Source organism: Emys orbicularis, chromosome 3, assembly GCF_028017835.1.
Source record: "Emys orbicularis isolate rEmyOrb1 chromosome 3, rEmyOrb1.hap1, whole genome shotgun sequence".
Taxonomy (NCBI): Eukaryota; Metazoa; Chordata; order Testudines; family Emydidae; genus Emys; species Emys orbicularis.
This window is the reverse complement of record NC_088685.1, coordinates 202768284-202794475: the sequence shown is the minus strand read 5'-3', so window position 1 is coordinate 202794475 and position 26192 is coordinate 202768284. Positions and strand designations below refer to the sequence as shown.

The following is a 26192-nucleotide window of genomic DNA, read 5'->3' as shown; positions in this document are numbered from 1 at the left end:
TGGCTGCTCCCCAGCAGAATCCCCCTTCTCTCCTTGGCATGGATAAGCAATGTTTTCTCATCACTTTCCCTTCTGCTTGGTTGGCAAGATGACTGCTTCCCCCTCCTGTTTCAAATCCACTTTAAACCCTTCTCAAACTCATGCAACTTTATCCCTCAACACAAAACGTTAGCTATTGAGAAAGCAAAAAACAACACCATACTTCTTCGGTAAATCACTTCAAGGGCTCCAGTACAAACATTGAACAACAACCTCAAACATGATAAAAGTTTTATATTCTATTAATTGCCTCCATTAATAATCATCAGCAGCAAACTTAACTCAAACTAGCGACAAAAACTATTCACCGTACTCTAAATTAGCCACCTACTTCAAACAATACCAGTTCCATAACCTGAACAATCGCAGAACATCCATTACTCCTGGTTAGAATTAAAGGTTCCGTGTTAAGTGTAGAGGTGGTGAGAAGTAGCATGTGTTGTGGGTGGTATATTTGCGTCATAATACAGAGTTAGCAAAGTCACTGTTACTGTTGAAACGGCTGGGTGAGGACTTCAGACACTGATTTCCTGGCCTTATTATGCTTTTATTGTTGTTACATGCACTTGAGCAACCTTGAGTGATTTGCAGTCAAATATTGTGTTTGGAGAGGATAAATTATACACATGTAATTTTTAAAGAGAAATATCTTGCATGGGAAATTAGGACAAATGGAAAATTTGCTACCTCATGAATTCTACTGAACTGTCTTGTTTGCACTGGCAAAACTTGCCTTATGAACTCCATACATTGCAATTTTATTAGTGTCAAACTCCTAGGTGTGCGAGGCTGCTCTCTAGAATAGGACTGTACTCATGTTTGGGGGCTGAGCTCCAGGCAGGACTGGCTACTCACTAATGCAGTAATGCTCTCCTCCTGTGTAAAGGAGACATTTTGGTTTACAGGTAAAATTTTCAAAAGTATTTAAGTGACTTTAGTAGCACCTTCATAGCCTAAATCCCATTTTCAAAAGTGATTTAGGAGCCTAAGTCACTTTGGAAATTTTTAAAAAAATTATCCTACATTTTTGGCACAAACATCATGGTCTACACAATATGTTAATTAACAAACTGAACACTTCATCTAAATTGATATTTAAAAATACATTTAAACTAACTTTCAAGAATGAATTATTGCTATTTGTGTAATTACTGTTTAGAATATACTTACCCTGGATTATAAAGCATGACAGCTGAGAGGTTCTCACAAGATTTTGAAAGATCTGTCATAGATAAACTGAAGGAAGACAGTAGTCCACTCTAACAGAACATAGAATTAAAAGATTATTACTAGTATTAAAGAAACACTGCTGTGCTTACAGAAATATCACTTTTTCTACTTGACAAAATATGAACTATTTTGCTGTAAAGCAACGCAAAATATTATCTAAACCAGTGAATATTTAAACATATTAGAAACAAAAATTATTAAAAGATTTGAATTCCTCAGGTACTCACCTTTCTTTTTTCCCTCAGTTTGGCAGCTTCCTTGGGATGATTAAAGCGAAACATATTGGTTCTCCCAAGTAATATAACAGCACCTGGCAGGAAAAACACACACACAGGTTTATTGACAGCTTACTGTACCAGGAGATGTCCAATAATTTTCTCAGTCATCTGACAAGAGCACTGACTTCTACAACATAAGACACAAATGAAAAAGCATTATTCTAACAACTAAGGTTTAGGGTTTTTTTTAATGTTTAGATGGAGCTGGAGCTGTGTTAATAGTTATTGTAGTATATACCTTGTTCCTCCCTATTACTACTTTAAAATACATGGATGTTATGTCTTTTTTTTACAAAATATAGACTAACCATTGGACTATTTTATCCAAAGAACAGAGGCAAGCAGTGGAGATGGCAGTAGGTGCTTTCTCACACTGCTTTGCCTATGTATACTTCAAGGCCCATTTGGAGAGCTCTCTTCTATGGTTAGAGGATAGTCCAGTCTCCAACCCATTTAATCTCTGGATTCCTTTCTGAAAGGTGCCAGTTATTGCCAAATGTAACCTGTCCAGTACTCAGCACAGGTGAAAACACATGCCTAATGGCAATGACTTTCAATCACTAATGATCTGAGACCAATCTGAACCAGCTACTATACATGCAGAAGACTCCATTACCCCGTCATCATCTGTGCTCTCAGCCATTCATTCCCCCAACCAGATAAACATTGATCCGAAACACTTTAATATCCAAAACAGGGTCATCTGACTATGATGCTGAAAATCTATTTCATGAACCAAAACAATGAATCTCTCAAATTATTCAATAGCCCCCCATTACCTTCAGATAGGTGAACATGTTCTGTGTTTAATCAATTACAGATGACAAATGAAAACACATTTCTGGGCAGCTACTGCCAGATTTGGAGGACATTAAGGCCAATTTTAATAATACTCTATAACTGTGTTATCAGTGGTGTCTTACTGTTATAATGAAATAGAAACTCTTTTTAAATAGCCATAGATTTACCTGGTTTTATGGACAAAAACTTGCCAGCACAGTCAGGCAAGAGGTGTCATATTTTACTTCAACAAGCCAAGTATGTTAGGATCAAATTCTGCCCTTAGATATGAACGTTCCACTTGATTAAGAGAATTTGCCTTACTGAGAACATAAGTTGGTTTTTACTGTGATCACAATTTCCATGGTCTTTAATAATTATGAATAAAAATCTGGAGTGAAATTCTGGCCCCAGTGAAGTCAATGGTAAGACTCCTATTGACTTTGATGAGGTCAGCATTTCATTCCTATATAGGCAGCATCCCAAATGGCTCTACTGTAGTTTCCTATTAGACTTGTGGTTATAGTATTTACTTTAGGTGATATAGACTTCCTAATGTATATATGCTGGTAATGAGAGCATCAAGTCTACTGGCCAAAATAATTATACAACTAAAATGGAAAACTGACATCTTCAGATGTGGGCAATTTTGCTAATTTGCAAAAGTTTCTTTACAGTCTAGTGGGAGATCTTTAATGTTTTCTCTGAATACTTAGAAGAGCATGAGTATCAATTGGCATAGTCGCCACTGATTCTTAAAGTAAGCATTCATGTTTGTTTCCGATTGTAAGTTATTGTGTATATTGTATATATGTGGATGCCATCTTGTTCTATGGCCTCCCTTCCCTTTTGTTCTACTTTTAAGAATGTATTTGTAGATATTATTTGTATGTTGGTAATGCCTACAGATTCTCACTGTGCTCGGTACTTTGCACACACAGACGTGCTTTACAATCTAAATAAATCTGGCAGACAAAGAGCATGAGAAATGTTGGCATTATCACACAGAAAGGTGAAATCAAACATCCTTTGCTTTCAATTCTGGATTATAGCAACAGTGCTATTGCATTTCATCCCAGTCTAATCTTAAAAAGATTTACTGTTCATGAAGGTTTGTGTTGCAAAGTCATCTCGATACCATCTCTGTAATTTATGTGATGCAGTCAGGTTGGCCTTTCTGTCATGAAATGCATTGGTACCCTTTTTTATGAAAGCACATTAAACAGGTCCCTGCTGGTCATAACCACTATAGCTTAAGTTGTAAAACGATTTCCATTCTAATACTATTTCATATGATTATAATTTCCCCAAACATATTCTTTTTCATTCTTGGTCTCTGCTGGAAGGTTATTTTGATTATTTTAAGAGGGTGGAGGGGGGCTGATTTCAGTGAAACTCCTTAATCTATTTCGGAGTGAGTGTAAAAATCATTCATTCTAAAATCTTTAACCGCTTTTCCATGTGATCAGATGAAAACAACAAACAAGTGAACTGAAACTTCAGAATCAGTATGTAGATAAGCATTATTGTTTCTGCAAATCTGAAAAAATGGTTTTAAAAATAAGTAGCAATATTTGAAACTAGGTGATTACGCATACAAAGTAGGACACTCCATTGTTAGCTGCACATTTAGATTCCTATGCATCTAAGGTACCTATATGGCTCCCATCGTTATAATATCTGAATTCTTCACAATCTTTAATGTATGTATCCTCACAAAACCCTTGTAAGGTAGGGGGAATGTTGTTATTTCCATTTTACAGATGGGGATTTACATTTTACAAATTAACATTTTAGTGTTATTCTTTCTATTACTTAAGCATGATTATACAATTTTTACTCCCACTTAAAAGCACTTACTTAGGTTAGTATCAACATTAAAACAGAACAAAAAGCATATTTGAGCCTAACCAAAGTTTGCAAAATATTTGCTAAATAAGAGGTCACATTGCTCAATATTACATGATTGTACAATGCAATTCCACATCAAAATGCATGTGTGCAAAGTGTAGAGTTGATGTTGTCATGGAAACAACTGGATTTGCTATGAGTTGCATGATTTATTTATTTTTTTATTTTAAGTACCTACATTCAGAGTTGGAGTAAGCGGCAAAGGAAAGGGTTTATCAGACAGCATCAATAGGCATGTTCCCTACCACTTGCGTAATTCTTATCTGGTAATGTAATTGATTTCTCCCCATTCATATCCAGTTTCAACAGAAAAAAAAATTTGGATGAAAATAAAATGTGCATGGTTCTGCACATTATATCACCAAACATATCCCCACCACATTGAAAAAAATGTTGCAACCATTAAAACTAATTGATACATAATGAGAATCTTCCTGGATGTAAGGCAAAAGTTATTTTTAGTTGAATTCTAAAAAAAGGGAATTTTTAAAAGTAAAAATGTGATGGTATTTTGGCCTAAATCTGGATCCAAATTGGATTTAGGCTGGGATTTATTCAAAACAGAAAACAGTCAAACATTTAAATATGGATTTAATGCTGCTGAAAATCTTGTAAGATGTTTTTATTAGGCGAAAATATTACAGTAGGTTGTAGTTAGACAAAAAGCCCATTAACTAGAATTTACAAATGTTTGAAGTAATTTGGAGAAGGAAGTGATAATTATGTGCATTTATTCCTAGGGAAATCTAAACACTAACACATTTCCAAACAAATGGTAATTTACTAATGAAAGGACACATTTAAAAGTCTCAGCGGTAAATTACAACTACCTAGAGCAGATATTTAAAGGTGCTGAGATTCCAGGTTGAAAACGTAAACATTAATAATCAGTGCTAAGATGTGTGTATTACAGAACAGCATGAGAACTAGCTAGTTCATGAGTTCTGCTGTGTCTGTGTGTGTGTGTGTATATATATATATATATATATATAGTGATAGACCCAGGCCAGTTGGGTACAGCAGAATAGCAGAAGGCAGATATACTGGCCACTGGAGTAACAGTTTTCTGTTCCCTGACTGACCAGAGCAGGGGCTGCTCCAGGCTAATGAGAACACCTGACTCCAATTAACCTGCAAAGAGTCAGGTGAGGCCAGTAAGCTAATGTGACCACCTGACTCTAATTAAGGCCCCGCTGATACTATAAAAAGGGCTCACTCCAGTCAGGCAGAGGACAGCCAGGGAGCCAGAGGAGAGGAAGTGTGGCTGAAGGATTGGTTAATGAAGACACCCTCAAGTTATTGATAAGGGAGCCCTAAGGTAAGGGAGAAGCAGGAGAGCTGTGGGGAAGTGGCCCAGGGAAATGTAGCAACTCTGGCAGTGAAAGGTTGGCTGCCAACAGCTGCTACCATTAGGGTCCCTGGGCCGGAACCCGGAGTAGAGGGCGGGTCCGGGTTCCCCCCAACCCACCACTACAGGAACACTTCCTGGGAGGGGAAGTCAGGCCCCTGTCAGGACAGGAGGCTAAACTGCCCTAAAACAAGCCCTAGGGACAACAGAGACTGTGGGAATTCTCTCACCAACCTCCTTGCTGGCTTATGATGAAAAGGGCTCAGTAGACTGTAACCCTGGCCTTAGAGAGAGAAGGGCTACGTGGAGGGTCACAGAGAGCCACTGAGGCTAGCATATACCGCCTAGAAGCGCAGGACCCACGGGGACAAGGTCAGAGCTCTGCCACAACATATATATGAAACTTTAGCACCCTCGTGGCCAAGATGGAGTCTACTCTGCAGGCATCTCTGTCCAAGAAAAGGCACGTGCAGAAATGTAGCAGGGAAACTCCCTTCCACCCCAGGAGCACCTCTTCCACACCCCTGGAGTAAATACATACCCACCTAGTGAATATAGTAAAGGCAGCTAGGCTGGCTCCTCCTTATTTCAGCTCCTTTACGGTTAAATGCTTAGATGGATACAGAAATAGCTACACTGCACCATGTGACCTGCTAGCTCTCTAAAAGCCATCAGCAAGCATTCCATGAACTGCAGTTTGAGAATCATTGGCTTAAACAAACAGCAGAAAATTCTGATGAAATAATTTTAATAAAAGGAAAAATTCCTATACTAGACAGCAAAACCTTATCTGATACAGCAAAACCTTATCTGCTTTCTTTCAAATACTTCTGACAGCAATTCCAATCTGCCCCTTCTCATGTGGACTCAGTACTAATGAGGAGAGCCTCACTCTGCACAGTATACTAAGGGGCTCTTCCCCAAATCCTAACTCTTTCTATGTAATGGCCACACTCACCCCAGTTGTGCTTGGGTTTGGGATATGCTCTGTCACTAAAATTTCACAAAGTCCACAAGACCACTGCCCATACAAAGCTGCAATAAAATGTTTAGATATTTTATTTGGGGAAAAGATAGCTGCTTGCCAAAAACCTGGTTCAAACCAACAACCTCTATAACTTACCTAACGCAAAGCCACGCAGCCCCTACACCAAATACTCCAGAGAAAGTAAAGGGGGTCAAAAAAACTTAACTGTACTTGCAGTCTGCAACATAAGAAAAATTCCTTCTCATCCCCAAATGGCAATCACCTAAACCCTATAGGATGCCATCTTTCCATGGCAAAAACTGTGCCACCACATCTAATTGAATTGCCTATACCTAATCCCATTCATACAACCACCGTCCCACAACAACAATTTTGGCGGAGTCCGGGAAGGGGGCCGCTTTTGTTGCTGGGATGGAGAAATATGCTTCTAGCCCTTTGGAATGGTGACCCAACTGAATCAATGAGCAGGCTTGACAGTCCCTAATCAAGCCAACTAGATCTCTTGTCTCTTTCCCTAATCCTCATGAGAGGAACAATCACTACAGAGGCTTGCGAGAGGGGAATGGAGTTCAAAATTTTAGCTCCCTCTAGGGCCCAGCTGAACTTTACCCCATTTAAGGTGAGGCAGGAATTACACTGAAACTGAACTCCTTCACACCTCAGTTGTTAAAGTGCAGTTTGCCCTTTAATGTCAATATTTTTAGTCGTAAGCATTAGTCAACGTTAGGATTACGTTTTTAGGTGCTTAAAATAAATTGAAAAATAAAAGTGCAAATAACCTTAAAAATATTAATGAAGGTGAACAGAAAGAAGTAGAGTGCTTCTTGTTCTTGCCAGTGATAAAGGCAGGCTACAATTTACTGCAGTTTTATGAACATATTCCCTGCATTATTGCATGGATCTAAACAGTAGAGTGGTTGCAACAAGTGCTCCCCACCCACCTTCTTACCTTTTCTTCCCTCTTCTATGAATAACCCTCACTTGCAGTCTGATTTTCCTCTTCAATGGACTCGCACCAAAATATGTATCAAATGCTTACCAGGCACTGGAACACTCCTAGGATTTACTACCATAGCTGGAGTGTGTGTATGGCCAATAAAAGGAGGGAGCATGAAGATATTTTGAAACAAGCAACTATCTTTAGAGAGGAAACCCAATGATTTTTTCAAGCTAAATGTTCTGAGTTTACAAAATCACCAGAGGTGTATGAAATGGCAATACTGTAAACATGAAAGTCCTCATTCATATTTGGATGTCACTACAAATAATGAAAACTACCGAGCCTCATACAGTTTGGGAAGCGTTGTACTCTGTGCTTCGGATGTCGTCATCACGATGCTGGGACAGGCTACTGCCAGTCAAGTAAAAGCAATTCCCCTCTTATGTTGCCATTAGCTGACAAATTTATGACATGGCTGCCAATGTTGAAGAACAGTTATTTACAGTTCAGGAGAGAGCTTGTGATCTTCCTATTAGGGACATTGCCTCTCTCCTCATACCATTCTCCTGCAGCTGCAGTCAGCAGAGTTGCTCGATCTGGATTGCCATCTATTTAAAAGAGATTGGCAGGAGTGTGTGTTCTCCATGAAGGGCCTGCAGCTCTGGAGCAAACTCTCTCTGCTTCAAAACAGTCCTGCTCTGTAGGCCTTTAGGGGACTTTTTTCTTTTGGGGGGGGAGGGAGTAACAAACATGGACTAGCATTCCTTTTCATTATTCTAGCAATACAAACAATCTGACTTTTAACCTTTCATAGGCTTCCCTTGTATAAAAATCCATAAATTCAAATATTTAATAACCATGAGTGTGAATTCATAACAATGGTTTAAGCTTGTTAAACATTCTCTTTCCATTATAAGATTTCTCTAGTTCAACCAAAGAAACCTAAAATAAAGGCTGTACTGATTATTTTGGGTAGTGAGAGAGGAGGAATGGAACAGTAAAATTAAAACTGAATTTAACAACTGTATCCTTATGATGCAAAGGCCTTTCACGGTTATCACCAGGGAGAAACAAAACATCATGAAAGAAAATATGTTTTTCTGAGCAAATACCTTGGTTTAGTTGTGTGGCCTCTGTAATCTGAATTCCATTCACAGAACACTGTGCTCCATTCAGTGGTATTAAATTCACTGTACCGCTGAGATTTTCAAACACGCAGTGCTCACTTTCCAAATCAAGGCCATGAAGAACTAAAATACCCCAGAGCAAAGAAAAGAGTTATTTTCCTAGCATTTAATGAGACTTGGATTTTTTTTCATTGATTGCGGGTGCACATCACCAGGCATTTGAGTATGTATTAGTCACTTTATTCTGGACAATATTCTGTGTCCTCTCCACCAACCCATGTGGACATTTGATTTGCCTCTTTTTTTGGTAGGGACAACTTTTCTTATAATTCCACTGGACAATAATGCCTTCCAGACAAATCTTAAATTGTGGGAGCAATTATTTTTATCTGCATGTGTAACTTGGGGGCAATTACATTTAATCTGAAAATACAGGATGTTTATAATGTAGAATACTTAATACTTGTCTGCAGTCACTGTTATTAAAGGATAGTCAAGATAGAACAGAAATTCAGGTTTCCCATCCCCGTGCTTAATCCACTAGACCACGTAGCTTTTTTCCTTCTCCCCCTCACGTCCCACATGAATTTTCATGGAAAAATAGCTTGTGTTTTTCACCATAATCAGATAATCATACGCCATTTTGTCAAACATTTCAGAGTCCGGGACACACACTAATTTAATGGAAGCTTTACAAACACAAAACCAGGCATATTTTGACCAAAGAAACCTGTTATAAAATTTGCCCAATTCCAATTTCTCAAATTATACCCAAAGGATATGGTTTATCAACAGACACTACTATCAATGTCACTTGACATAACATATGCCATGCAGTACTCCAGAATTAGCTCTCATTCAAACATGAAGAGAATATGCAGGTTAGTTTAAGTAGGCGTTGTCTCCATCAACCTGGGGAGCTTCCCATAAGACCATACAAAAATACTGTCAGCATGCCAACAGGTTAATCAAATGATCGTGATCTTGACTATAGCAGTTTACTACACAGAAAGGGACAATATTATCATAGGGCACTGTTTCAGTTTTACAATGACCAGGTTAATAATGCATCTCATGATGCATGGATCTGAAGGTCTGCCAAAACCCATGAACTATTTTAAAAATTATTCTATTAGACACTATTTGAACCGAGTCCCACTGAATTATGATCATGAAAATCACTGTATTGAAATGCAGTTTTCTTGTGTGTTTTGTTTTTTAAAAGAGTATTACATGAACATTCGTAATCAGCAAAATATATGAATATCAGTAACTAAAGAGAAGGGGAAATTTTAAACATGTTGTATGTTTGGATGTTGGAAGAGAAATGGACATTAGAAGGAAGGATGGATGTAAAAATGCCTAAAGTTTCTTACCAATATCCTGTTCTGTCGCAGCATCTTCTCTGCCAACATATGTTTGGCCCTCCTAGACAGGGGAAAAAGCTATTTTTTGTAACTCTTCAAAATAAGATAGGATACATTTTTTTATTACTCATCCCCACAGACACAGTACTTTGGATCAAATTATTGTTTACACATAGTATTTTGATTATCTAGTAACAATTTTAAATTGCTTTATCAGACAATCTTTATTATAAAACATTGTTAGTTCGAATTTTACTTGTATTGAGCAAAATCACCTTGACGGTTCTTAGGCAACTAATCTATATTTGGATTTCAATTCAAGCTTTACAACAAGATGAATGAAAAACCAACAGAGCTTGCAAGAATGTCATACATCTATCATTGGTTAAAGAGTTGACCCTCAGGATAGATCTAGGCTCTAACTGATTGGTATTTTAATTTGAACAAGTTATAGCCTTTTTACAGCTGATGTCACAGTGGTGGAGAAATGTAATGATCATTTACTGTAGATTATAAATGAATACCATAATTAAAGTTGTCCATTTAAAAAGCATGAGGCAGATAGACTGTGGAAGCACAGAAGTGTGGTTACCTTCAAGTGATACAAGATGATCCCGGTACTGAGAAGATCATCATCAATGCCAATGAGGTGAGGCAGTTCCGAATCTAAAACGACACCAATTCCTTCTTTCCTAAGGGCTAAGGTTTGTTCCTGCAATGACAAAAATGACAAAATTTACTTTCTCCTCAAAGCAGAAAGAGGGTATTACTGTTAATTCTCTATTTAATTAACGCTTTTTAATGAATCAGTAAGGCAATGTTTACGCTGCACATCACCTACACGTAGGGTATGTGTAGCTACACAGAGCAGAAAAAAGCAATCTGTGACCACACTGTGGTGAGTAGCTACATGTGTCAATGGAAGGCTTTGGCTGTAGGGAGGCAGAGGGGAAAGCCCCTGGCAGCTTCCCTCTGCCCATGCCCTTCCCCACTGCCTCCCTGTCAGAGCTTTTCCCCCTACAGCGGAAGTCTTGGGCAGTGGGGAGCTGCCAGAGCCTGTTGCCAGAGACTTTCCCTGCAGTGGTGAAAGGCTCCAACAGCTCCCTGCTGTGGAGAAAGCTCCAGCAGGACACGACACTGCTATTTTTAGAAGGGGTAGGCACTGTTTGGGCGAGTAGAGAGCCCGGTAGGGTACATATCCATAGAGTTCAAGCAAGTCTATGCTCTACTCACCTAAGCAGTGCCTCACTGTCTACACTATTATTTAATCCATGCTAGGGGGGCATGTAGCATATGTATTCTACACACCATCAAAAGGAATGTGCAGCATAGACGTACCTCAAGTTGGACACTGTACAAAAGGTCACAAGGAAATAAACAAGACTGAAAAGTTAGATTTCAATTTTAAAATGGGAATTTCAAGCTTGCTATTCAGGAATTCTATAAATGTATAAATTCTATAAATTTATGTAGGAATAGTCAGTAAAGCAGCTGTATTGCAGCAGATTAGGAGGATTACTCAAAAGAACCCTACAGTAATGTTGGCTGAATGGAAGTTATGTACCATTTTTGATGTTGTATGAAGAATTTGGATATTCATATGGAATTTGTAAGCATAAGGGATGGAAAATTGAGAGTTCAAATATTGAGAGTCCTCATAATGAGCCTGGAAGACTGAAAAACCAACAAGCTTGAGTAATTAGCATAACCTATAATGTAACAGTATCATAGAATATTAACAGTAATAAATAAATAACAGTTGCAGCCATAATTTCAATTGTACACAATCCCTCACGTGCTTGATTCCATTGGGACTACTCAGAGAAAAGTACCATTCAGCATGAGTAAAAGTGCAACCTTTAAGTGATAAATGATTTCTGGTAACATCTTTAAAACCTAATACTCTATTGATGTATTTAATGTATATAACAAGACTGGAAACAACAGCTTGTTTTGAAATAAAGTTTAGTATAATATTTACATAAAATTAAAAAACAAGGTTTAGATATAAAAGTACCTTTATTATTGACGTTTGGTTTTGGTTTGGTTTGGTTTTTAAATATAAACCACACAGCAAAACTCCAAAGGAATCAGGATTTATTTTTCTTATACAAGTGAAATTGACATTGTAAAAAAGAGAAATTAACAAATCTCACAACCGTGTATCACAAAGCATGCACTTTTCTAGTGGCACTTCTAAACACACAAGATATATGTCTAGTGACAGTGGAATGACTGTTGCCTATTCATTTCATTGATATGTACCCTATAGGGTCATGCAAGACCTTACAATGTTTGCACATGTGGGCAGACTTGCTATGCAAGTTCCCCTAAATACAGCAGGTTGACATAAATCTGAATATTTTCCAGCATTGCCTCCGTCAAGTCAAAATGTTACAATGACAAGACAAACACCCCCAAACAAAAAAAAGAAAAAAACCCCACCATGGTTAAATATGAATTAAAGTTTTCAAGAGTTCAGAAAACAAATGAATTCGTGATTAATGCTGCCCTGCAACTCTCTGACATTCAAACTGCATTCGGCAACTCCTTGATATTGTAGAAATGTCATCTTATAAAACTAAAATGTAGAGCTTAAATCATTGTTCAAGTGGAAAAAGTAATTTCAGACAAAAACATCTATCACATATTAAATATTTATTGAGAAAGATCTACTGATATACATAATTTATAACACTTCTATATGACAATACTGAATACTTCAAAACAATACAGGTTGATGGCCGTTTGCAAATTGCTGGCAGTTTTGGCCCAACGCAACACATGAAATATTTAGACCTAAACATATTTTTTCAGCAGAACAAATCACTTGCTAACATCTCTTGCTGAGGCAAAAATAGGCTTGCTAAGATGTACAGAAATCATAAACTGGGGGAGAAAATCAATTATGAATAATTAAGAGCAATGAAAAATGCTTCTCCTTTCGGCTGGTAAACAAAGTTTAAATTTACTGACTACCATTAAAAATAAAATGGTTAATTATGATTTAAAAGTGATGTGTTTAAAAACAGAAAATCAACTGAATTCCATTATCAATCTCTTATTTTCGCTATATTCCTGAAAATTACATACACGTAATGCATCCTATTAGTGTATGTTTTACAGACAGAGCTTATAGCACCACTACAGTTAAGGTTACCTAACACTTTCCATTTAAGACCCATTTTCAGGTGTTTATAATTTTCTTGAACTTACAACAGCAATTCTAGGCCCCAGGTCGTCCCTAGCCAGGTGCGGGGCCCGGGGCGATGATGACGAATCCGTCACTTCCGGGACCGACCACACTGGGCTGGCCAATCACTGGGCCTGGAGCGGTCACCGCCCTGCGGCCCGCCCGGGCAATTTAAAAGGGCTACCGCGGCAGCGGCGGGCCCCCGGGCCCTTTTAAATTGCCCAGGGCCCTGGCCAATTGCCCCGTTTCCCCCCAACCCCACTCCCCATCAGCGGTCCTGATTTGGGCTGAAAAATCTTCCATGCCAGGTGTCTGCCTCACACTGAGGGGGAGGGGTTTTGAAACTTTCAGCTAGAATGTTCAGCCATTTTTGAGAATAAGACTGGGGGAAAATACACTTCTACCAAAGTTTAAAAATAGTTAATTGAGAGGGCCTAGCACCTCTAATGCTTTGGAGGAGGGACTTGGAATTTGGTAAAGGGTTGCCCCAGTATCAGGAATGTGCATTTTGCCATCCTTGTGAAAATCCACTCAAATTTGGCGGAGTGAAAAGCCTCTGGGGGGGAAAAAAAAAATCAAAGATCCCATGTTCTACTTGTAGTATGTTAGAGTTTGGCAACTAAATTCTCCCAAGACTCTATCTGCACTGTGCATGTTCCATCCCCACATAGCTCCTCTGTGCTGCTGGCCAGACTGCACATGTGTAACACCAACAAAGCCCAGTTGGCGGGGGGCAGCATCAAACCCAGGACCTCTAGAGCTAATTGCATGAGCCTCTACCGCATGAGCTAAAAGCCATATGGCTCTTAGCTAACGCTGTAAAGCAGACTCATTAATCTCTCTCTAAGTGGTCTCGGTGCCACTAGATGGGACAGAGCACCACACCCAGGTTGTGTGTGCGTTACACATGCACTATCCCCTCAGAGGGCAACTGAGCTTGCTCCATACTGGGGCTTCAGGACTGAGCAGAGCTTTCCCTGCAATTGCTCCTCTTGGCAACCAGGGACTCCTTGGGCACTGGAACCAAGATGAGAGTTCTGTCTCTCTTCTGCTCTCAGTAACCCTCTACTTACTAGCACCCAGGCAGTGTGGAGAAGAAAGAAGCTGTCTGAGCTGTGAAACCACCGGGAATCACATTCCCCTTTAGTGAATGGTTCACATAGAGGACAACAGCCTACTACTGCAGTTACTCCATTACCACAAGCAGTAGAGGTCTGCCCTGTAGATCTAAAAGATCCACTCCTGCCAATGACCTATTTGGGGGTCAATATGATTACATATGATACAATGTGTTTGTCATAGTGCTTTTTTAAAATCTTAGGATATTACAAGGATCTCCATAGTGGCCTATGTCATCCTCACTCTGTCCCTAGTACGTGGACTCCCAAACATGAACAAAAGTTCTGAGAAAGGAAGGCACAACATCCAACTTTAAGGATGCCCTCCATATGAAGTTGGGACACTTTAAAAAAAAAAAAAAAAGTACACCATGAAGAGAAACTTGCTCTGAACTGTATAACTCAGAAGTACAATTGAACACAGTTTTTTCATTAGGGTTGCATCAGTCCATCCATAGCCATTATGGGGGCACTCTCTAGGGTTCTTCCAACCTCAGTTCCAGCCAGGTGAGCCCTACACAATACTATAGAGCAGGGGTCGCCAGCCTTTCAGAAGTGGTGTGCCGAGTCTTCATTTATTCACTCTGATTTAAGGTTTCGCGTGCCAGTAATACATATTAATGTTTTTAGAAGGTCTCTTTCTGTAAGTCTATAATATATAACTAAACTATTGTTTTATGTAAAGTAAATAAGGTTTTTAAAATGTTTAAGAAGCTTCATTTAAAATTAAATTAAAATGCACAGCCCCCCGGACCGGTGGCCAGGACCCGGGCAGTGTGAGTGCCACTGAAAATCAGCTTGCGTGCCACCTTCAGCACGTGTGCCACAGGTTGCCTACCCCTGCTATAGAGAAAAGTGAAAATTCCCTTCTAGCTTGATCAGTGTGCTGTGAGTGGATGTGGAGATGGAAGTTGGAGAGAGAGAAATTTTCTAACCCCCAAATGTAGCGATCATTTTCATCCTGAGGATGTTGTAAACAAGGATCATTATCCATTACTACCTCAAAGTAATGGAAGCAGTAGTCTCTCTCTCATACACACACTTTGCTTATGTCAGTACAAGAAAAGTTGTCTTTCCCTACTGCAACCCTTGCCAGAGTAGGGGAGATAGGGTCAGCAAGGGAGCAATCCTACTCTTAGGCCTGGTCTACACTATGACTTTAATTCGGATTTAGCAGTGTTAAATCGAATTAACCCTGCACCCGTCCACACAGCGGAGCCATTTATTTCGAAATAAAGGGCTCTTAAAATCGATTTCTGTACTCCACCCCGACGAGCGGAGTAGGGCCAAAATCAATTTTGTCAATTCGAATTAGGGTTAGTGTGGCCGCAATTCGATGGTATTGGCCTCCGGGAGCTGTCCCAGAGTGCACCATTGTGACCGCTCTGGACAGCAATCTGAACTCACATGCACTGGCCAGGTAGACAGGAAAAGCCCCAGGAAAATTTGAATTTCATTTCCTGTTTGCCCAGCGTGGAGAGCACAGGTGACCACAGATACCTCAGCTCATCAGCACAGGTAACCATGCAGGCTGATAATCGAAAAAGAGCACCAGCATGGACCGCACGGGAGGTACTGGATCTGATCGCTATATGGGGAGAGGATTCAGTGCTAGCAGAACTTCGTTCGAAAAGACGAAATGCCAAAACTTTTGAAAAAATCTCCAAGGGCATGATGGAGAGAGGCCACAATAGGGACTCAGATCAGTGCCGCGTGAAAGTCAAGGAGCTCAGACAAGCCTATCAAAAAACAAAGGAGGCAAACGGTCGCTCCGGGTCAGAGCCGCGGACATGCCGCTTCTACGCCGAGCTGCATGCAATTCTAGGGGGGGCCGCCACCACTACCCCACCTGTGACCGTGGATTCCGGGTCGGGGATAGTCTCATCAGTTACACCTGAGGATTCTGCGGATGGGGAAGAGGAGGAGGAGGAGCTTGCAGAGAGCACCCAGCACTCCGTTCTCCCCAACAGCCAGGATCTTTTTCTCAGCCTGACTGAAGTACCCTCCCAAGCCTCCCAAGCCAGTAGCCAAGACCATGACCCCATGGAAGGGACCTCAGGTGAGTTTACCTTTTAAAATATAAAACATGGTTTAAAAGCAAGCGTTTTTTAATGATTAATTTGCCCTGAGGACTTGGGATGCATTCGCGGCCAGTACAGCTACTGGAAAAGTCTGTTAACGTGTCTGGGGATGGAGCGGAAATCCTCCAGGGACATCTCCATGAAGCTCTCCTGGAGGTACTCCAAAAGCCTTGCCACAAGGTTTCTGGGCAGTGCAGCCTTATTCCGTCCTCCATGGTAGGACACTTGACCACGCCATGCTTGCAGCAAGTAATCTGGTATCATTGCCTGACAAAGCCTGGCAGCATATGGTCCCGGTGTTTGCTGGCATTCAAGCAACATCCGTTCTTTATTTTGCTGTGTAATCCTCAGGAGAGTGATATCTCTCATGGTAACCTGGTTGAAATACGGGAACTTAATTAAGGGGACAGAGGTGGCCGTTCCTACTGGGCTGTTTGCCTGTGGCTGAAAAGAAATCCTTCCCTGCAGTTAGCCAAGCACGGGCGGGGGGGGGGGGGGGGAATTGGCCCTGAGCTTTTTGCGTTTGGCTAGCAGGGATCTTCCCTGTTACCAGCCACGCGGTCGGGGGAGGGGTACATTGATCATCCCAGGGAATTCATGGTGGGGAGGGGCGGGGGGGTTAGTTTGGTTTCTGCAGGGATCTTCCCTGATACCTGCCACGCGGTGGGGGGAGGGATAAAGCGATCATCCCAGAGAATTGGATGGTGGGGGGGTTAGTTTGTTTTCTGCTGCTGAAGGTTAACAGGAAAACCGCAGCAGTCAACAGGCTTTGCTTGGTATGTGGGAAAGAAGGGCGCAGAAGCCGAAAGACAATGGCTTACCATGGCTGCCTGCAAGCTGAATTCTGTTGCCCGGACCTGCGTCTGTGATCTCTAACACCAAAGCCACAGGCACTCAATAATAAGATGGAAAATGCGACCTTGTACTGAAATCACATGTGCTATGTAATGTGAATAGTGTTTTTCACCATGAAAGAGTATAAGCATTGTTCTGTAAAATGTATCAGTTTAAAAACTTCTCTCCTTTCTTTCAACCCTCCCTCCAGCAGCTGCAAATTTTTCAAGCCTCCCTCCTCCGTCCCGAAGGCTATCTCAGATAAGGCGGCGTAGAAAGAGGACGCGAGACGACATGTTCACAGAAATAATGGAATCCACCCGCAATGAAAGAGCTCATTTGAATGAGTGGAAGGATACTGTATCTAAATTTAGGAAAGATGCCAGTGAACGTGAGGTCTCGAGGGACGCTCGAGATGAGAGGTGGCAGGCTGCAACGCTGGGGCTGCTGCGTGAGCAAACGGACATGCTCCGGCGTCTGGTGGAGCTTCAGGAACGGCAGCAGGAGGATGACAGAGTGCCGCTGCAGCCGCTGTATAACCTCCCTCCCCCCTCACCATGTTCCATATCCCCCTCACCCAGACATGTAAGAACGCGGGGGGGGAGGCTCCGTGCACCCTCCCACTCCACCCCAGTGGACAGCCCAACCAAAAGGCTGTCATTATATTGAATTTATTCAGTGGCCTTTTACTTCCCTCCTATTCTCCTCCCAAACCTCACCCAGATTACCTTCTTGGTTCTCTCCCTATGTTTATAATCACTTAATAAAGAATACATGATTTTTAAACGATAGTGACTTTATTTCCTTTGAAAGAAAGCTGGGGGAAGGGGGAGGGTGGGTTGCTTACAGAGAATGAATGAGTCAATAAAGGGGGCTGGTTTTCATGAAGGGAGAAACAAACAGAAATTTCACACTGTAGCCTGGCCAGTCATGAAACTGGTTTTCAAAGCTTCTCTGATGCACAGCGCTTCCTGGTGTGTTCTTCTAATCGCCCTGGTGTCTGGCTGCGCGTAATCAGCAGCCAGGCGATTTGCCTCAGCCTCCCACCCTGCCATAAAGGTCTCCCCCTTACTTTCACAGAGATTGTGGAGCACACAGCAAGCAGAAATAACAATGGGGAGATTTCTTTGGCTGAGGTCAGAGCGAGTCAGTAGCGATTGCCAGCGACCTTTTAAACGGCCAAATGCACATTCTACCACCATTCTGCACTTGCTCAGCCTGTAGTTAAACAGCTCCTGACTCCTGTCCAGGCTGCCTGTGTATGGCTTCATGAGCCATGGCATTAAGGGGTAGGCTGGGTCTCCAAGAATAACTATTGGCATTTCAACATCCCCAATGGTCATTTTCTGGTCCGGGAAGTAAGTCCCTTGCTGCAGCCCTTTAAACAGAGTAGTGTTCCTGAAGACGCGAGCATCATGAACCCTTCCCGGCCCACCCGCGTTGATGTTGGTGAAACGTCCCTTGTGATCCACAAGTGCTTGCAGCACCATTGAAAAGTACCCCTTGCGGTTTATGTACTGAGTACCCTGGTGCTCCGGTGCCAAGATAGGGATGTAGGTTCCATCTATCGCCCCACCACAGTTAGGGAATCCCATTGCAGCAAAGCCATCCACTATGACCTGCACATCTCCCAGAGTCACTAGCTTGTGTAGCAGCACCTCAGTGATTGCTTTGGCTATTTGCATCACAGCAGCCCCCACAGTAGATTTGCCCACTCCAAATTGATTCCCGACTGACCGGTAGCTGTCTGGCGTTGCAAGCTTCCACAGGGCTATTGCCACTCGCTTCTCAACTGTGAGGGCTGCTCTCATCCTGGTATTCTGGCGCTTCAGGGCAGGGGAAAGCAAGTCACAAAGTTCCATGAAAGTGCCCTTACGCATGCGAAAGTTCCGCAGCCACTGGGAATCGTCCCACACCTGCAACACTATGCGGTCCCACCAGTCTGTGCTTGTTTCCCGGGCCCAGAATCGGCGTTCCATGCCTATAACCTGCCCCATTAACAGCATGATCTCCAAAGAACCGGGTCCCGCGGTTCGATAGAATTCCATGTCTATATCCTCATCGCTCTCGTCGCCGCGCTGCTGTAGCCTGCTCCTCGCCGCCTGGTTTTCCAGGTTCTTGTTTAGCATAAACTGCACGATAAGGCGCGAGGTATTTACAATGTTCATGACTGCTGTCTTGAGCTGAGCGGGCTCCATGCTTGCCGTGGTATGGCGTCTGCACTGTTCACCCAGGAAAAAGGCGCGAAACGGTTGTCTGCCGTTGCTTCCTGGAGAGGGGGGAGGATATACCCAGAACCACCCGCGACAATGTTTTTGGCCCCATCATGCATTGGGATCTCAACCCAGAATTCCAATGGGCGGAGGAGACTGCGGGAACTATGGGATAGCTATGGGATAGCTACCCACAATGCAACGCTCCAGAAATCGACGCTAGCCCCGGTACATGGACGCACACCGCCGAATTAATGTGCTTAGTGTGGCCGCATACAATCGAATTTATACAATCTGTTTCCCAAATTCGAATTATATAAATTCGGATTAATCCCGTAGTGTAGACATACCCTTATTGGCAGCTTCTTTTAACTCTTGTTATCATAAGGAATGATCAGGTGAGTTTTTGTACCAAGACCTGCTACTGCTCCGTCAGTGCTGTCTTCCTCTCCCTCCCTACCCCCCACCCCACACAAGGTCACTGGAATGCTGTCACCCAAAGGTCAACCTCTCCTTTGTGGAAAACCAACAAGAAAAGGGAAGGTACCAGAAGAAGGAAGGCCAGCCAAATAGAAATAGCCCTTGCATCATCCCACAAGTCACAATAAGATCAGTTCCCATGGAGGCAGGATCCTCATTTTAAGTAAGTCAGAGGTCTGTAAGCATGCCATATTTATGAGGCAAATAAACGCTTAGGCTTGTTCCATGGCTTGATTCACCTGGATTTGTACAGCAATTTTTCAAAAGCTGTGAACCAATTATTCAAATTACAGAGTGAAAAGGCTCAAAAATTATAATTTTGAAAATAAATAAAAGTTCAGGTTTCTATTTTTAAAATTTTAAAACCGAGATACTGCATGCATCGACTCTTCACTTATCACTGAACAGAAAAAAATATCATTGTATTTATAAGCTGTTGAAAATAATACAAAAAGGTCAAAGAGTAGAACACAAAGTATCAAACAATAGTATAAGCTGTAGTTTTACACCCAAAAGTGACTTTGTAAAAATTATTTTTTTTTGGAATCTCACTAACTTCCAGATCAAATGTGCTCAGTTGACAAGAAAATTCCCAGATTCAGTAAAGCATCCCTATTCAAGACAGCACTGCAGCACACTTAATTTGAGCAATGCTTAAACACTTTCCTGAATCAAGGCTACAAGAATGGGATTTTAGTTGTTTATTTAAATGACAGCCCTGGGTTCCTTCTTGTTCTCCCATGGTCAGAAACAAATATTCTGAAACTGCAATTTCTTTAATAACTCTGTGGAAGATGTGAGTGCCCAAATAGAATCCCACTCACTCCCACAGAACTATATTAGTCTGTAGTGCTAACTGGGAGTAAAAGCTTTTATGGCCCAATCCCGCAGTGAAGATCTACTCATTAAATTTTTTGGAAGTATGGTTCTAAAATACTTGTTTGAATCTTTGGGCTAGGCATGTTGAACCATGTAAAATGTGTACCAGAAAATATGCAGTTTGTGTAGGTAGAAATTCAAACATTGTTTTGGTACCTTTACCTGTATGGAAAATGCAAATCATATCTCGTATAAGTTTTCTTTAAAGCCAACAGTACAGGCACTTGAAGAAATGAAGAGGGTCCAAAGTACACTTCAAATATTCCCTGATCAGTATAATGAGTAGTATAGTATTATAAGACGCATCCAATTAGTCACACTTTCTAATGCACATATTAAAATGGTAAATAATTATGACATTGTCCTTTTAATAAACTCCAAGAGGTTCAGCTTAATTTCCATTACACTTTCCACTGCAAAAACGTAATTCTTTATTGAAATATTAAACGGTTAACTGCTGCCACACAGTTCAGAGAACACATTGCACAGACATTTCTGATAAAATAGAACATTACATTGGCTGAGTAAATTGTCCAGATGTCTATATTTAAATTATGCAAAAATATATAATTCCAAATTAAAGAAATTGTGTGTAAAAATATGCAATGGCAAAAGTCCCTGCATTAGCAGTCAACGAGACTCCATAACCAGAGAAGATTCTTGTGGTAACAGAAACTTTGGGTGTATTTGAACAAAAATATGCTATAATATTCTAGGTTCACATTTGAAAGTTTTCTGTGGTCTGGCACTAACGTTTAACGCCATATAAAAAAAATACATACACAACTATACACAAAAGAAATTCTTAATTCATAACTGGTTTTCCTCCAGATATATATTTATGTTTTTACATGATCCCTTTTAAATACTTGGAAACTTGAAACTAATCTGTTTCCTCGGAAAAGAAAAAAAAGTCTCCATCATTCTGTATATTGTAGAATTGCTCACGAATGCCAGGCTGCTAAAAACAGTGTTTGTTTCTTTAATTTCAAAATAAATAAATAAATTACAGAGGAGAAAGAATTACATAGGCTATGCGTGCAGAGAGAAAAAAGTCAGTGAAACAGTGGCCTCTTGTTTATAGATAAGTGGAGTTCCTACACAATTTCAAACTGAACTAAAACCCCTACAATTTTAAGCACAAAGGACTAGGAATAGAGTCAGCTAACGTTTTCCTTGCTTTTTTAGGCTTTCATGATGTTAGTGTATCTTAATTTTGAATTCATTTGCATTTCTTTTAATATTCTATGTGAAACCTTTAAAGAGTCTGTCATATAACTATGCCTTTAAAAAGTTAAAAAATACCATGAACATAAAATGAAAATGAATAAATGCTATTAAAAGCTACACATTATACGTAAACTTTATGTTGCTATACTGTAAGAAAAGTTAATCCTCTGTTTATAAAGCACTTATCTTTCAGAAGCAGCAGATACCAAGTTACTCTAACAACTTCCTTCATTACAAATACATGGCGTGATCCTGCACTCCTGGGGTGCACATAACGCCCACTAACTTAAGATCATTATCAAACCCCTCAGGAAAGAGAAGTGCACACGCACAACTTGAAAGGGTCAAAGCAAGGGGTGTGCATGTGGAGGAGAGAATGGGAACAAGAAATGGAGCATGAAGGGGAGAGCAAGTAGTGTGGAGATGGAATTGGTTAACTGGGGCCAAGGATTACACACACAGATCTGTCCCAAGGTAATTTTCACATCACATATACAAGTTTGTAAGACTGGTTCTCATCATGTCCCTCTGATAGACTTTGTCTTGGCAAGAGCTGGGATGTTTGCTGGGTTTTTGATCCAAAGACCGTTGAAGTCAATGGGAGACTTTCCATCAACTTCAGTGCGCTTTGGATCATATCCTAACACTAGCACCACTTTTAACTCTTGTGGTGTACATGGGATGCAACTCCAAGACAGAGTATCTGTGGCGGTATTTTGATGAAGGAGAGCACATGCTTAACACTGAATTTAGAATTTAACCTTATACAAAATGAGCATTTTAAAAGCTAACATGAGAAAGTAATTACATACTGCAGAAGTGTTTATGTTTTATCTAAAATAGCTGAAGTGTTTTGCTTTTTTAATTAAACAAGAACCAAACAAATACAAAGAAAATGTTCTTTGGTGAATATTAGGACTGTCAGTTAAATCACAGTTAACTCATGCGATTAACTCAAAAAAATTAATCACAAATCGCGATTATATGCACTTATAACAATAGAATACCAATTGAAATTTATTAAATATTTTTGGATGTTTGTCTACATTTTCAATATTGATTTCTATTACAACACAGAATACAAAGTGCACAGTGCTCACTTTATATTATTTTTGATTACAAATATATACACTGTAAAAATAAACAAAAGAAATAGTATTTTTCAATTCACCTCATAAGTACTGAAGTGCAATCTCTTTATTGTGAAAGCGTAATTTACAAATGCAGATTTTTTTTGGTTACATAACCGCACTCAAAAACAAAACAGCGTAAAACTTTAGAGCCTACAAGTCCACTCAGTCCTACTTCTTATTCTGCCAAAAGCGAAGACAAACAAGATTGTTTACATTGACGGGAGATACTGCTGCCTGCTTCTTATTTACAATGTCACCTGAAAGTGAGAACAGGCGTTCACAGGGCACTCTTGTAGCTGGCGTTGCAAGATATTTACATGCCACATATGCTAAACATTTGTATGCCCCTTCATGCTTCGGCCACAGTTCCAGAGGACATGCGGATAATGCTCGTTAAAAAAATAATGCGTCAATTAAATTTGTGACTGTGCTCCTTGGGGGGGAGAATTGTATGTCTCCTGCTCTGTTTTACCTGCATTCCATATATATTTCATGTTACAGCAGTCTCGGATGATGACCCAGCACATGTTCGTTTTAAGAACACTTTCACAGCACATTTGACAAAACGCAAAGAAGGTACCGGTGTGAGATTTCTAAAAATAGCTACAGCACTCAACCCAAGGTTGAAGAATATGAAGTGCCATCCAAAATCTGAGAGGGACAAGGTGTGGAGCATGCCTTTAGAAGTCTTAAAAGAGCAACACTCTGATGCAGAAACTACAGAACCCGAACCACCAAAAAAGAAAATCAACCTTCTGCTGGTGGCATCTGACTTGGATGAGGAAAATGAACATGCGTAAGTCCACACTGCTTTGAATCATTATCAAGCAGAACCCATCATCAGCATGGAAGCATGTCCTCTGGAATGGTGGTTGAAGCATGAAGGGACATATGAATCTTTAACTTATCTGGCACGTAAATATCTTGAAATGCCAGCTACAACAGTGCCATACAAATGCCTATTCTCACTTTCAGGTAATGCTGCCTGCTTCTTGTTTACAGTGTCATCTCCTACAAATTGTAACCGATCTTGTTTGTCTGAGTGATTGGCTGACCAAGAAGTAGGACTGAGTGGACTTGTAGGCTCTGAAGTTTTACAGTGTTTATTTTTGAATGCAGTTTTTTTTTCATAATTCTACATTTGTAAGTTCAACTTTCATGGTAAAGAGATTGCATTACAGTACTTATATGAGGTGAATTAAAAAATACTATTTTTTTGTTTTTTACAGTGCAAATATTTGTAATCAAAAATAAATATAAAGTGAGCACTGTACACTTTGTATTCTGTGTTGTAACTGAAATTGATATACTTGAAAATGTAGTAAACATCCAAAAATATTTAAAATAAATGGTATTCTATTGTTGTTTAACAGTGTGATTGATCGCACGATTACTTTTTTAATTGCGTAATTAATAAGCGATTTAAAAAATTAATCATGAACAGCACTAGTGAATATGGATAAACACAAAGAATGATATAGAAAGAAAAGTAAGAGTTACAGATCCCAATGAGAAACTTAAATTAAGTAGGCAAACTTTATAACTCTAAAGATAAATTTTAAACACTATGAAACATGCAAATTGCACATACAAATACAAAAGAATAGAGTTTCTTGATTTCAGCTTCTGTTTACAATATCTGATATTTAAGTTAAAATGTTAAAAACTATACATGAATGTGAATGTCTACAGAATTATCTCGTTTGTATATTTCAATTGTTTTAATCAAAGTTCTAGTAATTCATCCAGAAAAGTAATTCCATTCTTTTGTGCTATAAAACTTCACTGATCTATAACTCAGCTTGTTTGGCTTTATCACTGGCTAGCAACATGCCACTAAATACAAGGAGGATTTACAAGTTAAACTGAGTATAAATGAAAACTGGTTAAGTCAGTAAATTTAGGAATCTTCTCTTTGTTTAAGTCATGAGTATAGTTACAGTCTGCACAGGATTTTACACCTAACGCAAAGTAATGGTGAATTGTTTTTTCTAGTAGCAAACAAGCAATATACTTCTGGTGATATGCAACTGGGATGTGTGATTATATATTCCAAGAAACTTACATCTGTATGGTTATAAATAGAATGTGACACAAGTGACCATCATTTATTCAAAAATTTAGGCAGCTAAACATTTATTTTTATTAAAAAACGTGTAATTGAGCAATGTGGTTAGAGCACAAAGTATTTCAAGAGCTGCCTTTGAAGAAACCAGAAAGAAAAAAAAAAAGACAATAAAAAGGAAGACAGCACAATAATCCCAAAATAATTTTCCTTTTATTTTCCGTAAAAATGCTAGACACTAGATGATTACATGGGCCATAACAACATGTACGTCAGGGTACGGCTCAGCAAGGTGGTATGAGGAGCTGTTTCTCTCCATTAAAAAGTTCTTCTTTCACATTTGTCACTGCAGCAGAGATCATACCAGAGGCCACTCTGCAAAGGCAGAACATACTGCATACTGGGTTCTAATGTGTTTTGGCACCAGCAGTTGTAAATTAAAGTAGTGACAACTTTAAAACAATACTTTTTATCACAAATAATTGCACTAAGCTTTGGTATTTTATTTTAAAAACCATTCTAGAGGGATTGGTATTTCCTGTTTCATAAGCAGGGCCCTACAAAAACCATGATTTCACAGAATGCACAGAAATTGCTAAATTAACCCAATACTGCAATCTTTCCAACTGGGGGGAGGCGGGAGTGGGCACGTGGCTCTTAGTGTATGACAGCAACATGTCACAGCCCCAGTATGGGTGGGGAAATGGCCAGGGCCGTCTCTAGGTTTTTTGCCGCCCCAAGCAAAAAAATTTTTGGCTGCCCCCCGTCCCAGCCCTGGGCTCCTCGCCACACCCCCCTGCTGCCCCAGCCCTGGGCTCCCCCACCCCCACCATCCCAGCTCTGGGCTCCCTCATTTCCCCCACCATTGCCCCCCACACACACCTCCTGCCGCCCCAGCCCTGGGCTCTCTCCCACCCCCATCTGCACCCTCCTTCCGCCGCAGCCCTGGGTCACTGGT

General features: G+C 40.4%; 1 protein-coding gene across 1 annotated transcript in view; it reads right to left on the bottom strand.

Moving 5' to 3' along the window:
• KIF16B (kinesin family member 16B) overlaps positions 1-26192 on the bottom strand; it is a 191809-nt gene that overhangs the window by 104188 nt on the left and 61429 nt on the right. The window contains exons 12-16 of the mRNA XM_065401493.1: positions 10601-10720; positions 10018-10069; positions 8627-8764; positions 1497-1579; positions 1210-1298 (exon numbers count right to left, since the gene is read on the bottom strand). Coding sequence (XP_065257565.1) covers positions 1210-1298; positions 1497-1579; positions 8627-8764; positions 10018-10069; positions 10601-10720 — 482 coding nt within the window. The remainder of the gene's footprint in view (positions 1-1209; positions 1299-1496; positions 1580-8626; positions 8765-10017; positions 10070-10600; positions 10721-26192) is intronic.